Genomic DNA, 16,183 nt, shown 5'->3' with positions numbered 1-16,183 from the left:
ATGCAGACACACGTTGTCACAAGGCTCCGGCCTTTTGAGTTCCTCGCATGACTTTAAACCGCCAACACTCAAGAAATCAGTTTGTATTCTTCTGCCTCCTCTCGCCTGACTGAAAACAAGCGAGGGTGCATCGAGTGGCTTTTGCTCGACTCCTAGCACCGTCAAGAGGCTCTTGTATGTTGTGGCTCCAGATTAGAGGGAGTGTTTGATGATGGCTTTAATGCCGCTGTCTCTCATCTGCTTCTACGAAACCAGCCGAGATTTGGCTGGTGGGTCTCAGAGGATTTGACCTAAATGTGTTCGTACGCATGAACTCCACAAACTAGGAGAGCCGGTTCAGTCGACAAGAGGAACTTGAGGGATCGTTCCTGATTTATTACGACTTGTGTCTCGATTTTTTTCTTTTCTTCTTGTGCCAAGATTGTACGCAACTGATGAGATCCGGGAACAATTTATGAACACGTCTCTCTGTTAGTCGATAAGCTTTGATATAATTGAGAAAATGAAACATGAAAAAAAAACTTAACACACAGATGTTATGTTCTTCGTGTTGATGACCTACTTTAATCAAAAATCCCATTATGTTGTTGGGGGTTGTGACGGGGAGTGATGAGGACACATCCCGGCACAGACATCACCAAGTTCAAGGCAATTACTGCAGAAATAGAATATCTCATGAAGTGAAATAATGATAATTTACGTTTTGAAAGTCGAATCATATTGTTTCCTCGTGGCCTGATGTCTTTTAGCAATGTTGCCACATGTCAGAAATGTCAAAGCCACCATTGAGGACATGCGGTAATCTAACCTGTTGAAAATTAATCATTTTGAGATATGCATCTTTTTTTTTTACTTTTGATATATTTCTCAGGCGGTCGAATGACTATCTGAGTGATTTCCAAAGTTACGGTCAGCGTCGAGGACGACTAGCTAACTGGCTTTTCGGTTACTCAACGTTATTTATTTAGCACCTTTCATACAAACATGCAGCCCAAAGTGATTTACAGAAAGCATAAAACAGCATAACAGACGATTTAAAATGTGTGTTCAGAAGCACAATAAGTGTTGTCTTAGAAAGGTCTCACAAAGGTCTTTGCAGCTGAACAATACCGACGAAAACGCTCTCATCTTGTAGACCTTTTCTTATTATTTGTTTCCTGATGAAACGTTTTCCTTCAGGAGCCGAGCGTCCCCCCCTTCCCCCCCCCCCCCCCCCTGCAGCGCTTGTTTTAACTCAGCATCAAACAAGACGTCAAGAGGAGTGATTCGGACATAAGAAGGCGCCAGCGTCTTTAATATTACCCACTTCTGCCTCAGCACACAGCCTGAGTGGGCATTAACAGGGGACGAGCATCGTTGACTACCTAACTGGCTGCTATGAGACAGCAGATGCAGATATTGATTGCGCTGGAGGAACAGTAGAGCCGGACCCAAATGGACAGATAGAGAAAAAGGTCTAAAGGTGAGAATCTATGGCACAATTTGCATTTATTTTTTTTTTTACTCCCTAACAAGACGCGGCAGGTTTTTTTTTTATTTTTTTGAATCTTTCCTGCTTTGAGCCAACGGATGTCCTTGACAATTAACGTGTGAAAATGCAGGGCGCCGGAAAAACAAGCAGCAAAATAGGACGAGGCTTTGTTTACTTCTATAAATAATGTAGTTTATAACACACTGGGGAGATAGATGTCGGCCATATTTCCCATTATCATAAAGTCATATTGTGTTATGTAATCCAATGATTAAAGTGGGCTCTTTCTCTCTTCGTATCTCCCTCCTCTCTCGCTCTAATAGCTTTGTAATTATGCGTAGTTATTACGTCAAAGCGACTGAAGCAAATCAAGAGAACTCCAGCTGCTGCAGAGGTGTCATTAACGGTGCATGTTGAGGTTATGTTAAACAAAAGATGGACAATAAGAACAAGTGAACAACGCATTACAACACAATGCAATCCAATTCAACAGCTATGTACTGCAGTATGTACTCCCTTTGTTAGATTGCTGTTTAGGACATCATTTGTGAGGCCATAATTGCTTGCATTGCGGAATGGATTTCTTTAAATTGGAAGGTATCCCCGTTATCTGGTAATCCTGTTAGTGCTTTGGTGGCACGGTGGCCTAATGAAAATTGTGCTTAGCTCAATATCAAACACTAATTTAAAGAACATGCAAAAGAACAATAATAATATAACATCATCACACGGGACCATTAAAATACTGAAATGGCACAAAATTATAAAGATAAGACTATTGTAGAGCAGGTCCGGTTTAAGGAGTCGCATACTTATGTACTGTTTACCACATCAGTCAGGATGTACTGCACACACCTACTAAATTAAGGATCAATTAGGTCATTACCAGCAGACGTCTTCTCTGGATCTCTGACTGTATCGATCAGGACTTTACCGGCCCGAGATACCGTTGAACAAAAAAGATGTTTCTTACAAATGTAAATCAACATAACCTCTTCCGCTCAATGAAATATTTTCCATTTTATTTTTTACCTCGATTGTTATTTGTTCAAACCGTCTGCCTCGTTGCCGTAGCAGCATGCTAACATTTGCTAATCGACGTACAGAAAGTATTAAACAAAGTGGATTTTCGGCCGTGATGATGGCGCTAGAGACAAATCCACGGAATCACCAAAAGTCCTTGAGGATTAACTCTCTGGGTACCATGGAGATCTGTACCAAACTTCACGGCAATCCATCTGATGGTTGAGATATTTTAATCAACACTAAAGCAGTGGGCCGACTGAGCCCCAGAGCCGAGCCACAGCTATAACGGCCAAAAAGGTGCTGATTGCACCATGAATAAATGACTACATCAATTTGGTTGTCAAAGGCACTATTAAATACCTGAGTGAATAAAAGATGAAAACTGTCTGTCATGTTTATAACTTTGCTCCTAATCCTAATTGTAATATAAGTACCTTCGTCTTCTTTCATGTGATGTATGATTCATTGTTAAGCCGTATTGTGGAGGTGTGGTCAGAAAGACAATTTTCCACCTTGAAAAATATACATTTTAATTTAGTAAATGCAGCGATGCCATGGCGGCAGCGTACCGACGAGCAGCGCATCCCTCTCGGTGTGAATGGGACTGGGACGATTCTTCTCTGGAAGACCTTCTTTGTCCTGACTGCAGGACACCACTGATGATGCCGTGACATCCTGCAGAAAAACAAAGACCGCAAAAACAATGTTGAAAGACCCACATCGTGCCTGAATTAAACACTGATGCTACAGAAGCATCTAAACGGGGCTCTGGGAAGATAGCAGTCTCACATTTGAGGGTGTTTCAGTAAGCATGCAAAGAGTTTTAAAACACAAAATTATCACCGTTAAAACAAGGACAAGACAGCGAGATGAAGGCGCTGAAGAAGGAAGCCGGCAGCTAAAAGTTCTGATGAAGGTGAAAAACAAAACAAGACGGAGGGAGTGCTAACGATGCTAATGATCAAGCTGTTGTTTACTGTGAACCTGTGACATCCTGATACACAGAAGTGAGGATGGAGGAGGGAATTTGGATGTGTGTGTGTGTGTGTGTGTGTGGCAGAAGAAGACATTCACGTCTTAATGAGTGGCTTCCTCTCCAAAGTCTAGTCTAATCAGGACACAGTGGCCTTGTTGTCAAGTTCTGGTTTCATGTGAGAGTGTGTGTGTGTGTGTGTGTGTGTGTGTGTGTGTGTGTGTGTGTGTGTAGGTATGTACAGTACATGCACTTGTGTGCTGGTCCTTCATTTTCTAACCCAGTTGTGTCCGGGTGATTTAGTCAGTGACGAGTAAAGGCCCTGTGAAGGTTGGCTTGTAATCATATTTCATGTCAGTGGATGCGGGTTACAGGAGGGGAGGAGAGGAGGTGAAATAAGCCAAAAATAAAAGGGGAAGACAAAAATATAGCGTGGAGTAGTGAGAGCTCAGGGTGTTTTGGTTTTTTTTTTCTCCCACTTACACTGACTTGATTAGCACTCTGTTCGCTCGCTCTGTCATCTTGCTTTAACGTCTCCAGCTAGAGTCAATTAGAAAAATGAGAGGAAACGTCAATGAGAAACAAATCACCCACTAATGCAATCAGACACACCAAAACTGGCTCTCCATCCCTCTCTCTGACTCGCTCAGACACACACACACACACACACACACACACACACACACACACACACACACACACACACACACACACACACAAGGCCTAGTCTCAGAGGGGCTTTTTCTGTTCAAGCTTCTGAGGCAGGTAAAGAAAAGTCAAATTAAAGATACACTCAGTGTACAAGAAACACACACAAAAACAATTGGTCCTTATTTAATCACAGTTGCATCGACACAGAATACCTTCTAAGAGCATTTGAATGGAAACACGGCGTCACGCCGCCACTGACATAGCTACCGCTGAAAAATGATTAAAGTAGCTTCTCTCGGCTGAAGGCGGCGATAACATGACAACAGCGCTGACAGGTGCATGATGAAAGATTACATCTTGAGAGTGGATGAGTGGAGGAGACAAGGGGACCGATATGGTAACGGCATTATTAAGCAGATACACGGCATTAGGAAATAATACAGCGCTGACAGCTAGGATGCAGCGTGAATGAATATGTAATCCACCATCCGATGGAGACGCTGCACTGAAGCGTCACATGGTGAGAGAGGAGCTGATGCCCCCCCCCCCCTGTACAATGTGCTGGCATAGTGTATGTATGTTAATGTATTTCTCCACCTATAGCTACTGTGTGCCAAGAGGAAACTGTTAGTTTCTTTAACCCTTGTTGAGTAAAACGAGAGGTTTTAGTAAATAAATCTGTATTCTAATATTTACGCCGTCTTTATTTTCCAACAGGGAACTGATATTTACGACAGGGCGCATGTCCCTGCGCTACATAATGAGACGGGTAAAGTCACTGCGACCTGATCTAGTGTAGATCCAGTGCTGCTAAGTGACAGCGGGGATCAGGGACTCAGCGGAGGTAATTTGCCACCCTGTCTCCTGAAAAATTACGTTCCCGTACAACAAAGACTGCATTGTGAATTAGGTTTCGAGGGATTTTGTTGTGGATTACATTTGCTTTCGCTTATATCACGGGATACGGTTGGTGTGGTGGATGGGTCACAAAACACAGAGCTTAAACACAGCAGACTGCTGTTGATATCCTGTGTGAACAAAATACTTTTTTGTTGTATTTTAATGCGTTTCAAATTCGGCATTTTAAACAAAACCATGACGTTTTTTACTAAATCTTGTTGTAGGAGACAGGGTTGGTAAACTGAGCATTCTTGATAAGGAGAACATTTTAGATAAGGATCCATTATATGTGATTATTAAAGCAATATGACCAAGATATGTACAGAGCAGGACTTATTAAAACCCGCAGTTACTGTTTTTTTTGGCCACTAGGGGGCAACAGAAACACAGTTAGTTCACAGCATTGACATATAATCACCTTTTAAGTTGATGAACTTAAAGTTGTATAATGTAATATATATATATCTAGATATAGATATATATATATATATATATATATATATATATATATATATATATATATATATCTTCTTGTAGCTCTGTTTTTGGTCTCCTGAGGGGAATATCTGGCTGTTTTAGCTGCTAAATGCTCCACTCTGTTCAACAGCTAGTCACCAGCTGTGTTCGGTGTTCAGCAGGTAGCATACAGTGGGTCTATCAGTGGGTTTTTCTCTTAAAATAGTTGCCTGTCGCAGCCAAAAAACAACACTTTCAGAGCGGTGAGGGTAAAGTTGTGCGCCAGACAGCGAAACAATGAGCCGAAACTTTTTTACAAAGCTCCATAAAACATGGATGAGAACTGCAGATTCGGTTACGAGTGACCCCTTTAACATTGTCACATTGTCTTCACATTCTCATTTGATGCAGTGTCATGATAAAAAATATAAATTACAGCCTGTTTATGTTTGTCAGTGCACTCAAACTACAAACTACACCGCAGACATAACTTTGACAATTGTGTCTTGAAATCTCTTGTCACATATCGGCCAGTTTATCATTCATTTTGAGTACCAACCTTCAACTGTTGGTTGGAATCATGCTAAAGTGGATACTTCTTCAAGGACATCCTCCTTCTAAGGGCGGATACAACACTTAAAATGTCAGATGTTAGATCGGGGGGATGCGAACACTCTTTACCTTCTTCAGTGGATGGCAGAGGGACAGCGGGAGTGCTTGCTGTGGCCTCACTCACTGGGATCGTTGCTATGTGTTTAGGGCTGATCCCAGCGCGGTGGCTGCGGTGGAAGTTGAGGCAGTCCTTGCATTTGGGGTGAGTGGGGATGTGTGTTCTACATGTGTTGTCAATGTTACTTGCTGGGAAACAAGGAGAGGTAGGGGAGAGTGATGATGCTGCCGCTTGTCAAGCTCCAGGTGAAGCACTGCGTTGGTGTTGCTCTTCTCTTCTGCTGACCGACGCCGCTCATGTCGCTGCTTGACAAAGTTAAAACGCTGCCGTTTTCCCCACCTTGCCGTCTCTTTTAGAACTGCCAGTTATAGTAAATTATCTATAGCTTAAGCAAAGATGTTGCTATGACTTTGTTGCCAGCTACATGCAACTTTTATAACCTGCCTTCCTTTCTTCTGACTACCTGGTGAACTGGCTTTTTGTCCATTTTTGTTACAGCTACAATTTGAAAGCAGCTTCATTCCAGAAGGAGGATTTTTGCTCCGGAGACATAAAGAGTTTGTACGTATTTGTCATGCGATTGTACAGAAAATAGTCAAACATTAGATGCTGCCATCTCCTCACGTCCTCCTCACTGGGGTCCAGATGATGAAGTATCTATGCTAGTGTACAGCTCTGCTTGTATACAGAGGTAATTTCTCCAGAGGACGGGGAGAGATGCATATGGAAGGAGTGAAAATGAATCCTCACCAGCAGAACTAGTGGAACAGCTAGAGAAGCTAAAGCAAAAATATATATATTGTACCCGCAGAGAGAAAACCATCATTTCCTGTAAAACTGTAGTCTATTACCCATCAGGAGTCAGACTTGCATGGTAACTGACGTACACAGGCATGCAACGAACACTTAAGTTTACGGATCCATAATTTCAGAATCTGAGGCCGTGGTTCTCAGCAGGAAACCGGTGGATTGCCCACTCCGGGTAGGGAATGAGTCCTTACCCCAAGTGAAGGAGTTCAAGTACCTCGGGTTCTTGTTCGCGAGTGAGGGAACAATGGAACGTGAGATCGGCCGGAGAATCGGAGCAGCTGGGGGCGGTATTGCAGTCGCTTTACCGCACCGTTGCGACGAAAAGAGAGCCGAGCCGCCAGGCAAAGCTCTCTATCTACCGGGCAATCTTCATTCCTAACCCTCACCTACGGTCATGTGGACTGGGTCACGACCAAAAGAATTAGATCGCGGGTACAAGCGGCCGAAATGGGTTTCCTCAGGAGGGTGGCTGGCGTCTCCCTTAGAGATAGGGTGAGGAGTTCGGTCATCCGTGAGGGACTCGGAGTAGAGCCGCTGAGTCGAGGTGGTTCGGTCATCTGGTGAGGATGCCACCTGGGCGCCTCCCTAGGGAGGTGTTCCAGGCACGACCGGCTGGGAGGAGACCCCGAGGGAGGAGGCCCAGGACCAGGTGGAGGGACTATATCTCCAAACTGGCCTGGGAGCGCCTCGGGATCCCCCAGTCAGAGCTGGCTGATGTGACCCGGGAAGAGATGAGATGAGAATTTCAGAACAATTTCCTCATAATTTCCTGGAAATAACCATCGACCCTTTTTAAAAGCCACGACAAAAGACGAGGTCCTTTGATTTTCTTTGGCAACCGTTCATCCAAACAACTTCACACTAAGCGGATGTATTGCTGAGGACCCAAAGAAGTGCAGCGTCCGGCGCGAGCTCTTCAGATCTACGACATGCATCAGTCAAGAATCTGCTCCTCTCCAGATGACGTGCATAGATCGCTCTCAGTGAGAAGAGAGCACAAAGAAAAAGAGAAAAGCCAATTCACATAGTTTAAATATCCGCAGTTGAGCGACCTTCCAATCTGCTCAAAGCAAACCGACTTCGGCAGCTCTGCGAATCAAAAAAAAAATGACACAAGGGCAGACAGCAAACCACCAGAGTCATCAGGCACCACTTGACAGTACCATTTTAGTATTATAATTATCCAATTACATAGCTGACTGAACTCGAGGCTCCATCTCATATCCGCTCTTTTCCCTGCTACCACGCTGAGCCAAAACAGGCCAGCAAGAGGTAAAAGAGCAACGCCTGCTATCGAAGGCAATCTTTGTTGTGTGTCAATAGGTGAGCTGCGGGGGAAAAAAAAAACGGCATCTTTGTAGATTTGGGAGTCGAGACGCAGTGAGTGTTTTTACTGTACGGTTCAGGACAGTTGGGTTGTAACACAGACACACAAACTGCTCTGCATCACAGTCATTAAGACATTATACATTATACATACAGACATTACCTCATTACAGTCGTTCATCGCCGGTGTCCCTCGCTCAAGGGCAAGTCGACGGTAAACACAGGAGACGACGCTCTCTTCACTTCACAATCTTTCAGTTTCTAATCTCAGTTACCTTGTGGCGTGGCTTTTTTTTTTTTTTACATCATCTTTCAGCGTTACAAGAACCAAACGGAGGACACGCCAGAGACGGCGACGATCGGCCGAACTTTCCCAAGATATGCAAACATTTTCCCGCTTCAGAACTACATATTGTAGAATAAATCTCATTTGGGGCGTAAAAGTTCATCGGAGGATTTCATGTGGCCTCAAAAAGCCTTCTCCCGCTCGGGGAGCGGCCACAGGCTGCATCTGGATTCGAGTCCGAAAATTGGGAGTGAAAATCTTAAAAGTGCAAAATATATATCCGGTTGAAGTGTCTCAGGGGAAACATTAAGACTTCTTTAATTAAGTGTGATTCCCTTTTTAACATTTAACTCATGTTAATGTACTTTTCACAACATCAAAACTCAATTTTGAGTATTAATAGCTTGCATATTTTTTCCAGCAAGAGCTATTTAATTGTAATTACGTAGTTTTCGTTGTTTATGGTGGGTTTAAAATACGCATGTATAATTCACAAGAAATAACGCAGCATTTAATCCAGCATTTGTAATTGCATCTAATTTATCTCATGTAGCTGGTTTGCATGCACTGCAGTAACCAGGCTATATGGAGAACAGGTTATACTATATGCAATTTAGCAACATTGATACTGTAAATCTGCGTATATATATATACATGACTGCAGGTCAGCAATCATATGTCTCGCCTACGCCGGCTTTCATGTTTCAACTGCAGAAGACAAACCTCCGACGCAGCGCTCAGATTCCTCCTTTCATCCAGCCGCTGTCTTCAGTATATTGTTATAAAACATGTTGTAAAAAGCTGGTTATGCGCATTCAGAGAAGTCGGCGTTCCTCAGGAGAAATCTAGTTTAGGAGATCAGGTTTCCCTCGTAACTTTTCCCGGTAACCAGGATATTCATTTACATGAGTCACCTGGTTTCTTAAGAGCGTCTAAATGCTTGAAACTAGCATCTCAGTTAACTGTTTTTCTTCCCACAGCCATATCAGAACTCTATTAAGTTACTGCTAATGCAATGATTTTTCCTACTTCACTTTCAAACTGCGTAACAGGAAGCATTTATTGTAAAGCATCGATTAGCGATGAGCTAACTGTCACTGCATGATAGAAAAAGGCTGATTACTGATTGATGGAGTTCTTGAATGTAACAGACTGAAGAGTTCACAGGACTGAAGTCTCAGGGACCGACTTCAGATGCAACCTTTGACAGGATTCTGATTTCAGCCACTTCATCTGCTCCTGTATTTTGAAGCCCGCAGCTTAAATTATGGGTTCAATCACAGTGACGTCGTCTTTCAGGTACTTCAGATTATCTGCCCCCTTTTTGAATTTGTAAAGTCATGCTTAATACCAAAGATCTATTTGTTGATTATCCATCACTTTACGGGGGGGAACTTCCATCTTTCATCTGCTGTGCTGGGTTGAGTCAGCGACAAATCATTAAACACCACTTTAAATGCATCAAAATCTTCACTTAAATGAAGCCAGTGTTGAATAATTTTTTTTTCTCTCCAATATGCAACATTCGTCACGCACTGAAAGTCATTATGAAGTAATTTCTTTCTAACTAGACCACAAATGAGGCCCGTTTATTTCAAAAGATTCATTATTACCGTTTACACACAAACACATGGACACACATAGCATGGGCTTTGTTTGTCCTTCTGACCTGTAGTGTGTGGGTCGTCTGCAGGTCGTGCAGTCCTGATGTGAGCTCATGGATTTGGTTCTTCAGCTGCTGTTTGTCTTCTATGTTCTTCTCAAGCTCCGCCTCTCGCTCCTTCAACTCGTCCCTCATTCTCAGAAGTTGCTAAAGGAGGAGGAGGAGGAGGACAAGTTTAGCCGTGTCTCACCAGCTGATCTTTGACAGAAGGAGAATAACTTCCGTCTGATTCTTAACTCCGGAGAATCAAAAAGGTAAAATTCCTTTCGGGGAGATATTTAAAATAAGGAATCCCTCATCAGCTCCTCCTTTTAATGTGATGCTGAATTATTCATCAGTTAACACTGGTGCTGTGCACTGTGTGTGTGTGTGTGTGTGTGTGTGTGTGTGTGTGTGTGTGTGTGTGTGTGTGTGTGTGTGTGTGTGTGTGTCAAGTGAGGTGAACGCTGAGTCTGAAGTCGGAGAGAGACTCAGACCGACCCGAATCTATTGATCTGTATTATCTGAGTATTAAAAAAACGTCGTCTGGATATGTTGTCGAGATAATGAACGATCCAATTACATGGTAATCGTTCTACATTACCCACTATGATGCTCTGTGGTCCATCTGCGTCTTTGGTATACAGGTGGCTGACAAATGGCACAAATCTCGTACTCATATGGAGCACTGTGATACGTTTATATCGAATTGTTTTTTTTATATCTAACATCATTTCCCAGAGGCAGATAAGACAACGAGCGGATTTTAAAAGTGTAAATTAAAGTGTGGTGTCAAGACGGTGGGAAGATGTTACTGTAACACATTATTAAATGTACGCCAAAAAAAATAAATAAAAGCAGAACACAATTTAGAGGCTTGACTTGAAACGCCGTCTGGGAGCATAATGTGTTTTTACACTTGGTGTTACTATAGATGACACACAAAAGACTTTTGGTGGCACTGTGCAGCATTGGAAAAACAACAGAACAAAAATAATCTGAATAATGTTAGGACGGAAATGAAGGAAAAAAAATATGTATATTTTGTCATGTGTGGAAAAAAAAGAGGCTCCAGCAGACAATTTAAATGTCTTTTAAGGTTTCAAAGTGAACATCAACTCTCTTCAAATTATCTACCGATGTTTTCATATACGTGCTGCAGGCGCATTTCATAAAGGTGATTACAATGCACTTTGTCAAATGAGATGGAAGCGCAGAAAAGCTCCTCTGCTTTGTAAACAATTTTTTTTTTTTATAGCTTAAGGACGAGTAACCGCAAGCTGAGGGAGGCTATTTGACAACACAGCAGGTGATCAGATAAGTGGATTGCCGCCTGAGGAAGTGTTTTCTCTTTTTTTTTTTTTTTCAAGTGGATAACTAAATGTTCCTGAGGGTAATATTCTATCAAGATAGCCTGAAGCTGTGGTTCTCAATGCTGTTCACAAAGACGTAATGCTGGTTTTTTTTATTAGCGCCATTTAAAGGATATAATTTCTGTCTAAATGCCAAACTCTATTACAACACATCGCATCCCGACCCGTCCACCAACACAAGCCTGCAGCTTCCAAACACAAGTGTCCCAAATTGAACTACAGTGAAGAAAATAAAAAAAGGGGGCGGTAGACTGTGTCTCACCACACTGCACTGTAAAGATACACCAACAACAATTAACGGTATAAATAAGATCTAATCTTACAGTTAAAGGATGGTTATTACTAGAAAATAAGCTTATTTTCATTATCAATCCATCCGATGATCATTTTCTCAATTAATATATGAAGATATATTTAATGCGCTTGCATACTTTTACGTTTTACGATATATAAAATCCTCCACATTGGAGGAAGTGAACAGCAAACCGTCAACGCCCACATTCTGAGGACGGAGCAACCAGACCCTACCAACATGACATGTTTGGGTTTTAAACGCATTTTAAATCCCGAACCCTCCTGGAAATAATAATTATGCCACGACCGGCCTTAAAGCTCCTACACAGTCATTCAACACCTACACGGGTGTTTTTAATGAATCTACCCGATCACAGTTCAGCTCCTCAGGACTGCGTGGGGCGACTGCAGGGCCGTCGCCTCACTCTCTCGTTAGTTTGCCGCATTTTGTGGGGGCGGGACAATTAACGCCTTAATCGTCCTAATTGGCACGTGGCGTTTAGGGGACCTCGCACATATTTCCCCTCAGCCGGACAATCGGCATGAGCAGAGGTGTAATCAGACGGAAATAAAAACACACCTGTGTGGGTGCACAGGGCCTTTGAACACACCTGGAAGCAGCCAAGCCAGACTCATTATATATCACTATTGTATTATATGGACAGACTATAGCCCACTGTGTGTGTGTGTGTGTGTGTGTGTAGTAGTACCGCCACGTTGCATATTTGGTATAAAAAGGTGTATCTAAAATACACTGTAGCTGTTTTCCATTACATATTAGTCGAGTACAGATTTGTATTTGTACTTCTTGCAGTCGTAGGCCCTATGGTGCTCTTTGCTAAAACACAAAGTTAACCCCTGACATCTTTGATGACTAATTTGACAAACTTAAGTAGCTGCAAGGGAACATATTGTTCTCATCTTGAGTAAAAAGAGACTTTTCTATACTTTGTATCGGTCCCACTGCTGGACAGAAAGCGTCAACAAGTCGCTGCTTTAATACCAGTTCTACATCGCAACGACAAACGTGACGGCGTCGATAAACAGCGACTCCTCTGAAAGCCTTCGCCTCGGCTTGATTCTGTTCCGTCACGTAATATTGAAACGTTATCGCCCCCCCCCCCCCCCCCCCCGAAGATGACCCGCTGTATCTCTGAGCACAGTCCTGATTTGATTGTTGAATCACTGATTACCATCAGCTGCGATAAGCCAGAGCTGATGAGAGTTACTCTTAAAAAAAAAAAAAGTCCTTCTGATGAGTTTGCAATATCAGGAGCAAAACAGCAACGCCGAGATTAAAGCTGCTTTAACAGCAATCTGCCTCTCGCTGATTGGAACCACACAGGACGTGGATGAGGTTTGTTTTTTCGTGTCCGGTCAAGGTACCTCCTCGTTATGGGGCTTTTGTTTGCCTTCTTCTTTTCCTGATTAGTAAATAATGTTGAAGTATGACTGAGCCAGGAACTATGTCACCTGTTTTCAATGCAAAGCGGCTCGTTTCAAGAGCGCTTTGGAATCAAGCGACTGTCTAGTGAGCTCTTATTATTCCGATTGTTGCGAAAATGCTCCAGACTGAAAATGCTACACAGCTGCTCTTTCGGTGCAACACGTATGCTCGTTCAGGTGGATATTGTTTTCCGGCGAATAGGGTTATGAATGTATTGATGACATTTATTCTATTTGGTTTCATGTTACCCAATAACACGCAGCTCATTTTAAACTTATTGCACATGTCATAACGACTGAGCTGGTGGAATCGCGAATCACAGGATACATCCGAGATGAAAAGAAGTCTTCCTTTCCAACCCGGTCCATCTTTGGATAAATGTCATTTTTATATTATAGAGTGGGATTTGCATGAATTGCGTGTCTTCTGCATTCATTACTTCTGCTTTCTTATTTTTCCCTCCCTGATGTTTGAGGCATCTCTAATATGTTTATACCTCACCTTCTGCATGCCTTGCAGAGCCTGCTGCAGGAAGCTGAGCCTGCTGAGAGTGCGCGTTGTCCTCCTCGCTGCCGACCGGTTGGTTCTTGCCTTGTTCCTGTTTGAGCAGCTCCACCTCGTTCCTGTAGGCGTCCAGCTGGCAGCGCAGCGAGTCGTTCTCCTCCTTCAAGGCTTCCGCTTGGGAAACACCTAGAGATTCACGCGGTACATTATTATTACATTATTATGACGGCCTAGCAAAAGGATGTAATCGGTCTTGTTTCTGTCTAAACGTTATCGTTCCCTCCCTGTAGGTCTCCAAGTCAGGCTTCAACAAGTACAAAGTAACTGATGCTTGAAATTACAAGCTCCTGTTGTATATTCATGAATGCTTGTAAAAAAAAAAAAAAACTAAAACAAATAGTCCACGGTTTATGGCCAAATTGAAGCATCTGTCAGCATTACATAAAAATGCAAACATATCCGTGACTTTATTCATATGTCTTTATTCTTTTACCTCATACAAAAGTATTAAAATGCCATGAATTGTTATCGAAACTCTCCCCGAAATGAATTCTGTTTACTCTTAATAAAAGGGTGGAGAAACTCCCCAGAGACGTTTAGACAAAGAATCATTATCCCCCTTTTTACATTTGTGAACCAAATGCAGAGTGTGAAAGCGTTTAAGAAATTATGTTCCCATGCCGGCACTAAAATTACAACTCCTTTTGAAAATGGAAAGAAAAAAAAAAAGGCGCCTTTTATCTTTAAACAGGCTTTTGACTTCAATGGGATTCTCCTTTTTCTCCTGTTGAAGAAATTCAATTCACACTGACCTCAGTGTGACTGAAAGCAGGAAGAAAAAAAAAAAAAAAAAAGCAGATTTATTGATTTGGTTTTGAAATCCACTGCTGATATATATATATAAATAAAAATGTCAGGATACTAACAAATAGAGGCTTGAAAATGTAATATGGTGCCAACTGCAAAGTAATAGCTTACAACTGGTCAAAGGGTTGGCTCATGCATTGTGTACAGGACATGATTGATTTCATAGTTAAGATTATGTATCGAATGGTCGGGTTTAAAATGACTCTAATAATCACGTCCTCTTCAGACAAATCCTTTAATATCTTTTTGAGATGCATGTTGCACTAGCGACCTTACCAGCTGACTAAACGGAAGCTAAATGAACTATTGAGGACGCCGGAGCAACAGACTGACCATCATGCATCTGGGTGTTTTCTGGTGGATACTCCACCTTAACCCTATTAGATACGAGGGCCGGGTTTCGCTCACGACGTTGATAAGTGTTTCTACCGTACTTCATTCAAACGGCGTCGGAAGGCGGGGTGGAAAGCCATCCGTCAAAGAGAGACGGGGGGGACGTGATATTGTGCAAACATGAGGATAATGGAGGTTTCTGAAGCTGCTTGACAATAAGTTCTAATGGAGCTACAGTTAAAATGAACACTATTACATCACAGAGTGTGAGCTTTCCATCTGCTGCTTGAATCAAATCAACTAGTACCTATTGAGAACACACTGTATCCCATAATCCATTTCTCCACATGGGTCCATTTGCCTTTATGCTTTTATTTTTCCTGTCGTCGCACAACTCGTAAATCAGCGGACCACTCGGTGGGTTTTTTGCCGGGGTGTGAATTTAAAAATCTGCATATGAATAAATGCATAATTCACAAACTTCGGTTTGTTTCACTTTGACGGCAATTTCCAATAGAACAAAAGTGACAAGAACACGGGTGAGCAGTGTGAACTAGACTCATTCTTTCCACCACTGCAATAAACTAATGTTGTGAGCCTAATGAGTTGCAATGACTGCCACCCAATCATAACTATGACTAATATTTCTCACAGAATGGTGCTGAATTGATGACATAGATTAGACGGTAACAATATCCTGCATTGTGTTAAATTCCACCTCTATGATTAACATGTGGATTAACATATCACAGTGTCTGATGCTCTCATAATGTTATGTGTGTATATATATATATATATATATATATATATATATATATATATATTATATATATGTCTTTCTGTGTCGAGAAATACTTTTCATTTTTATTCTAAGCTATGTGTGGAAACATGTTTAAATTACAAATTAACAGTGACATAAAGATGGATATGGAGACACCCCCAATCCCCCCCCCCCCCCCCCCCCCCCCCCCCCCACGCGTGTGTTTTCTCCCTGCAGTGTTCAGAGAGGCGTGGATGACGGGCTGAGGACAGTATTGATCATCAAGCCTTATTAACTTGCTGCCCAAGGAAAAGGCAGCAGTTTGGCCAGGCTCTGTACAACCTCCCCTGGGTTTGAATGTTATCAACACTAACAAACACATAAATGCACCTGT

The 16,183-nt window shown here is 42.3% G+C and overlaps 1 protein-coding gene across 1 annotated transcript in view; it reads right to left on the bottom strand.

Moving 5' to 3' along the window:
* The window catches only part of LOC137875955 (ecto-NOX disulfide-thiol exchanger 2-like), a 153,673-nt gene that overhangs the window by 4,798 nt on the left and 132,692 nt on the right, over window positions 1-16,183 (bottom strand). The window contains 5 exon segments of the mRNA XM_068715473.1: window positions 3,067-3,172; window positions 3,954-4,010; window positions 10,239-10,379; window positions 13,827-13,865; window positions 13,867-14,015. Of these exon segments, the coding sequence (XP_068571574.1) occupies window positions 3,067-3,172; window positions 3,954-4,010; window positions 10,239-10,379; window positions 13,827-13,865; window positions 13,867-14,015 (492 nt within the window).

The sequence above is a fragment of the Cebidichthys violaceus genome, unplaced genomic scaffold (genome assembly GCF_023349555.1).
Source record: "Cebidichthys violaceus isolate CVI_PGR_0920_01 unplaced genomic scaffold, fCebVio1.0.p SCAF_2, whole genome shotgun sequence".
NCBI lineage: Eukaryota > Metazoa > Chordata > Actinopteri > Perciformes > Stichaeidae > Cebidichthys > Cebidichthys violaceus.
This window is presented reverse-complemented; position numbering and strand designations above follow the sequence as displayed.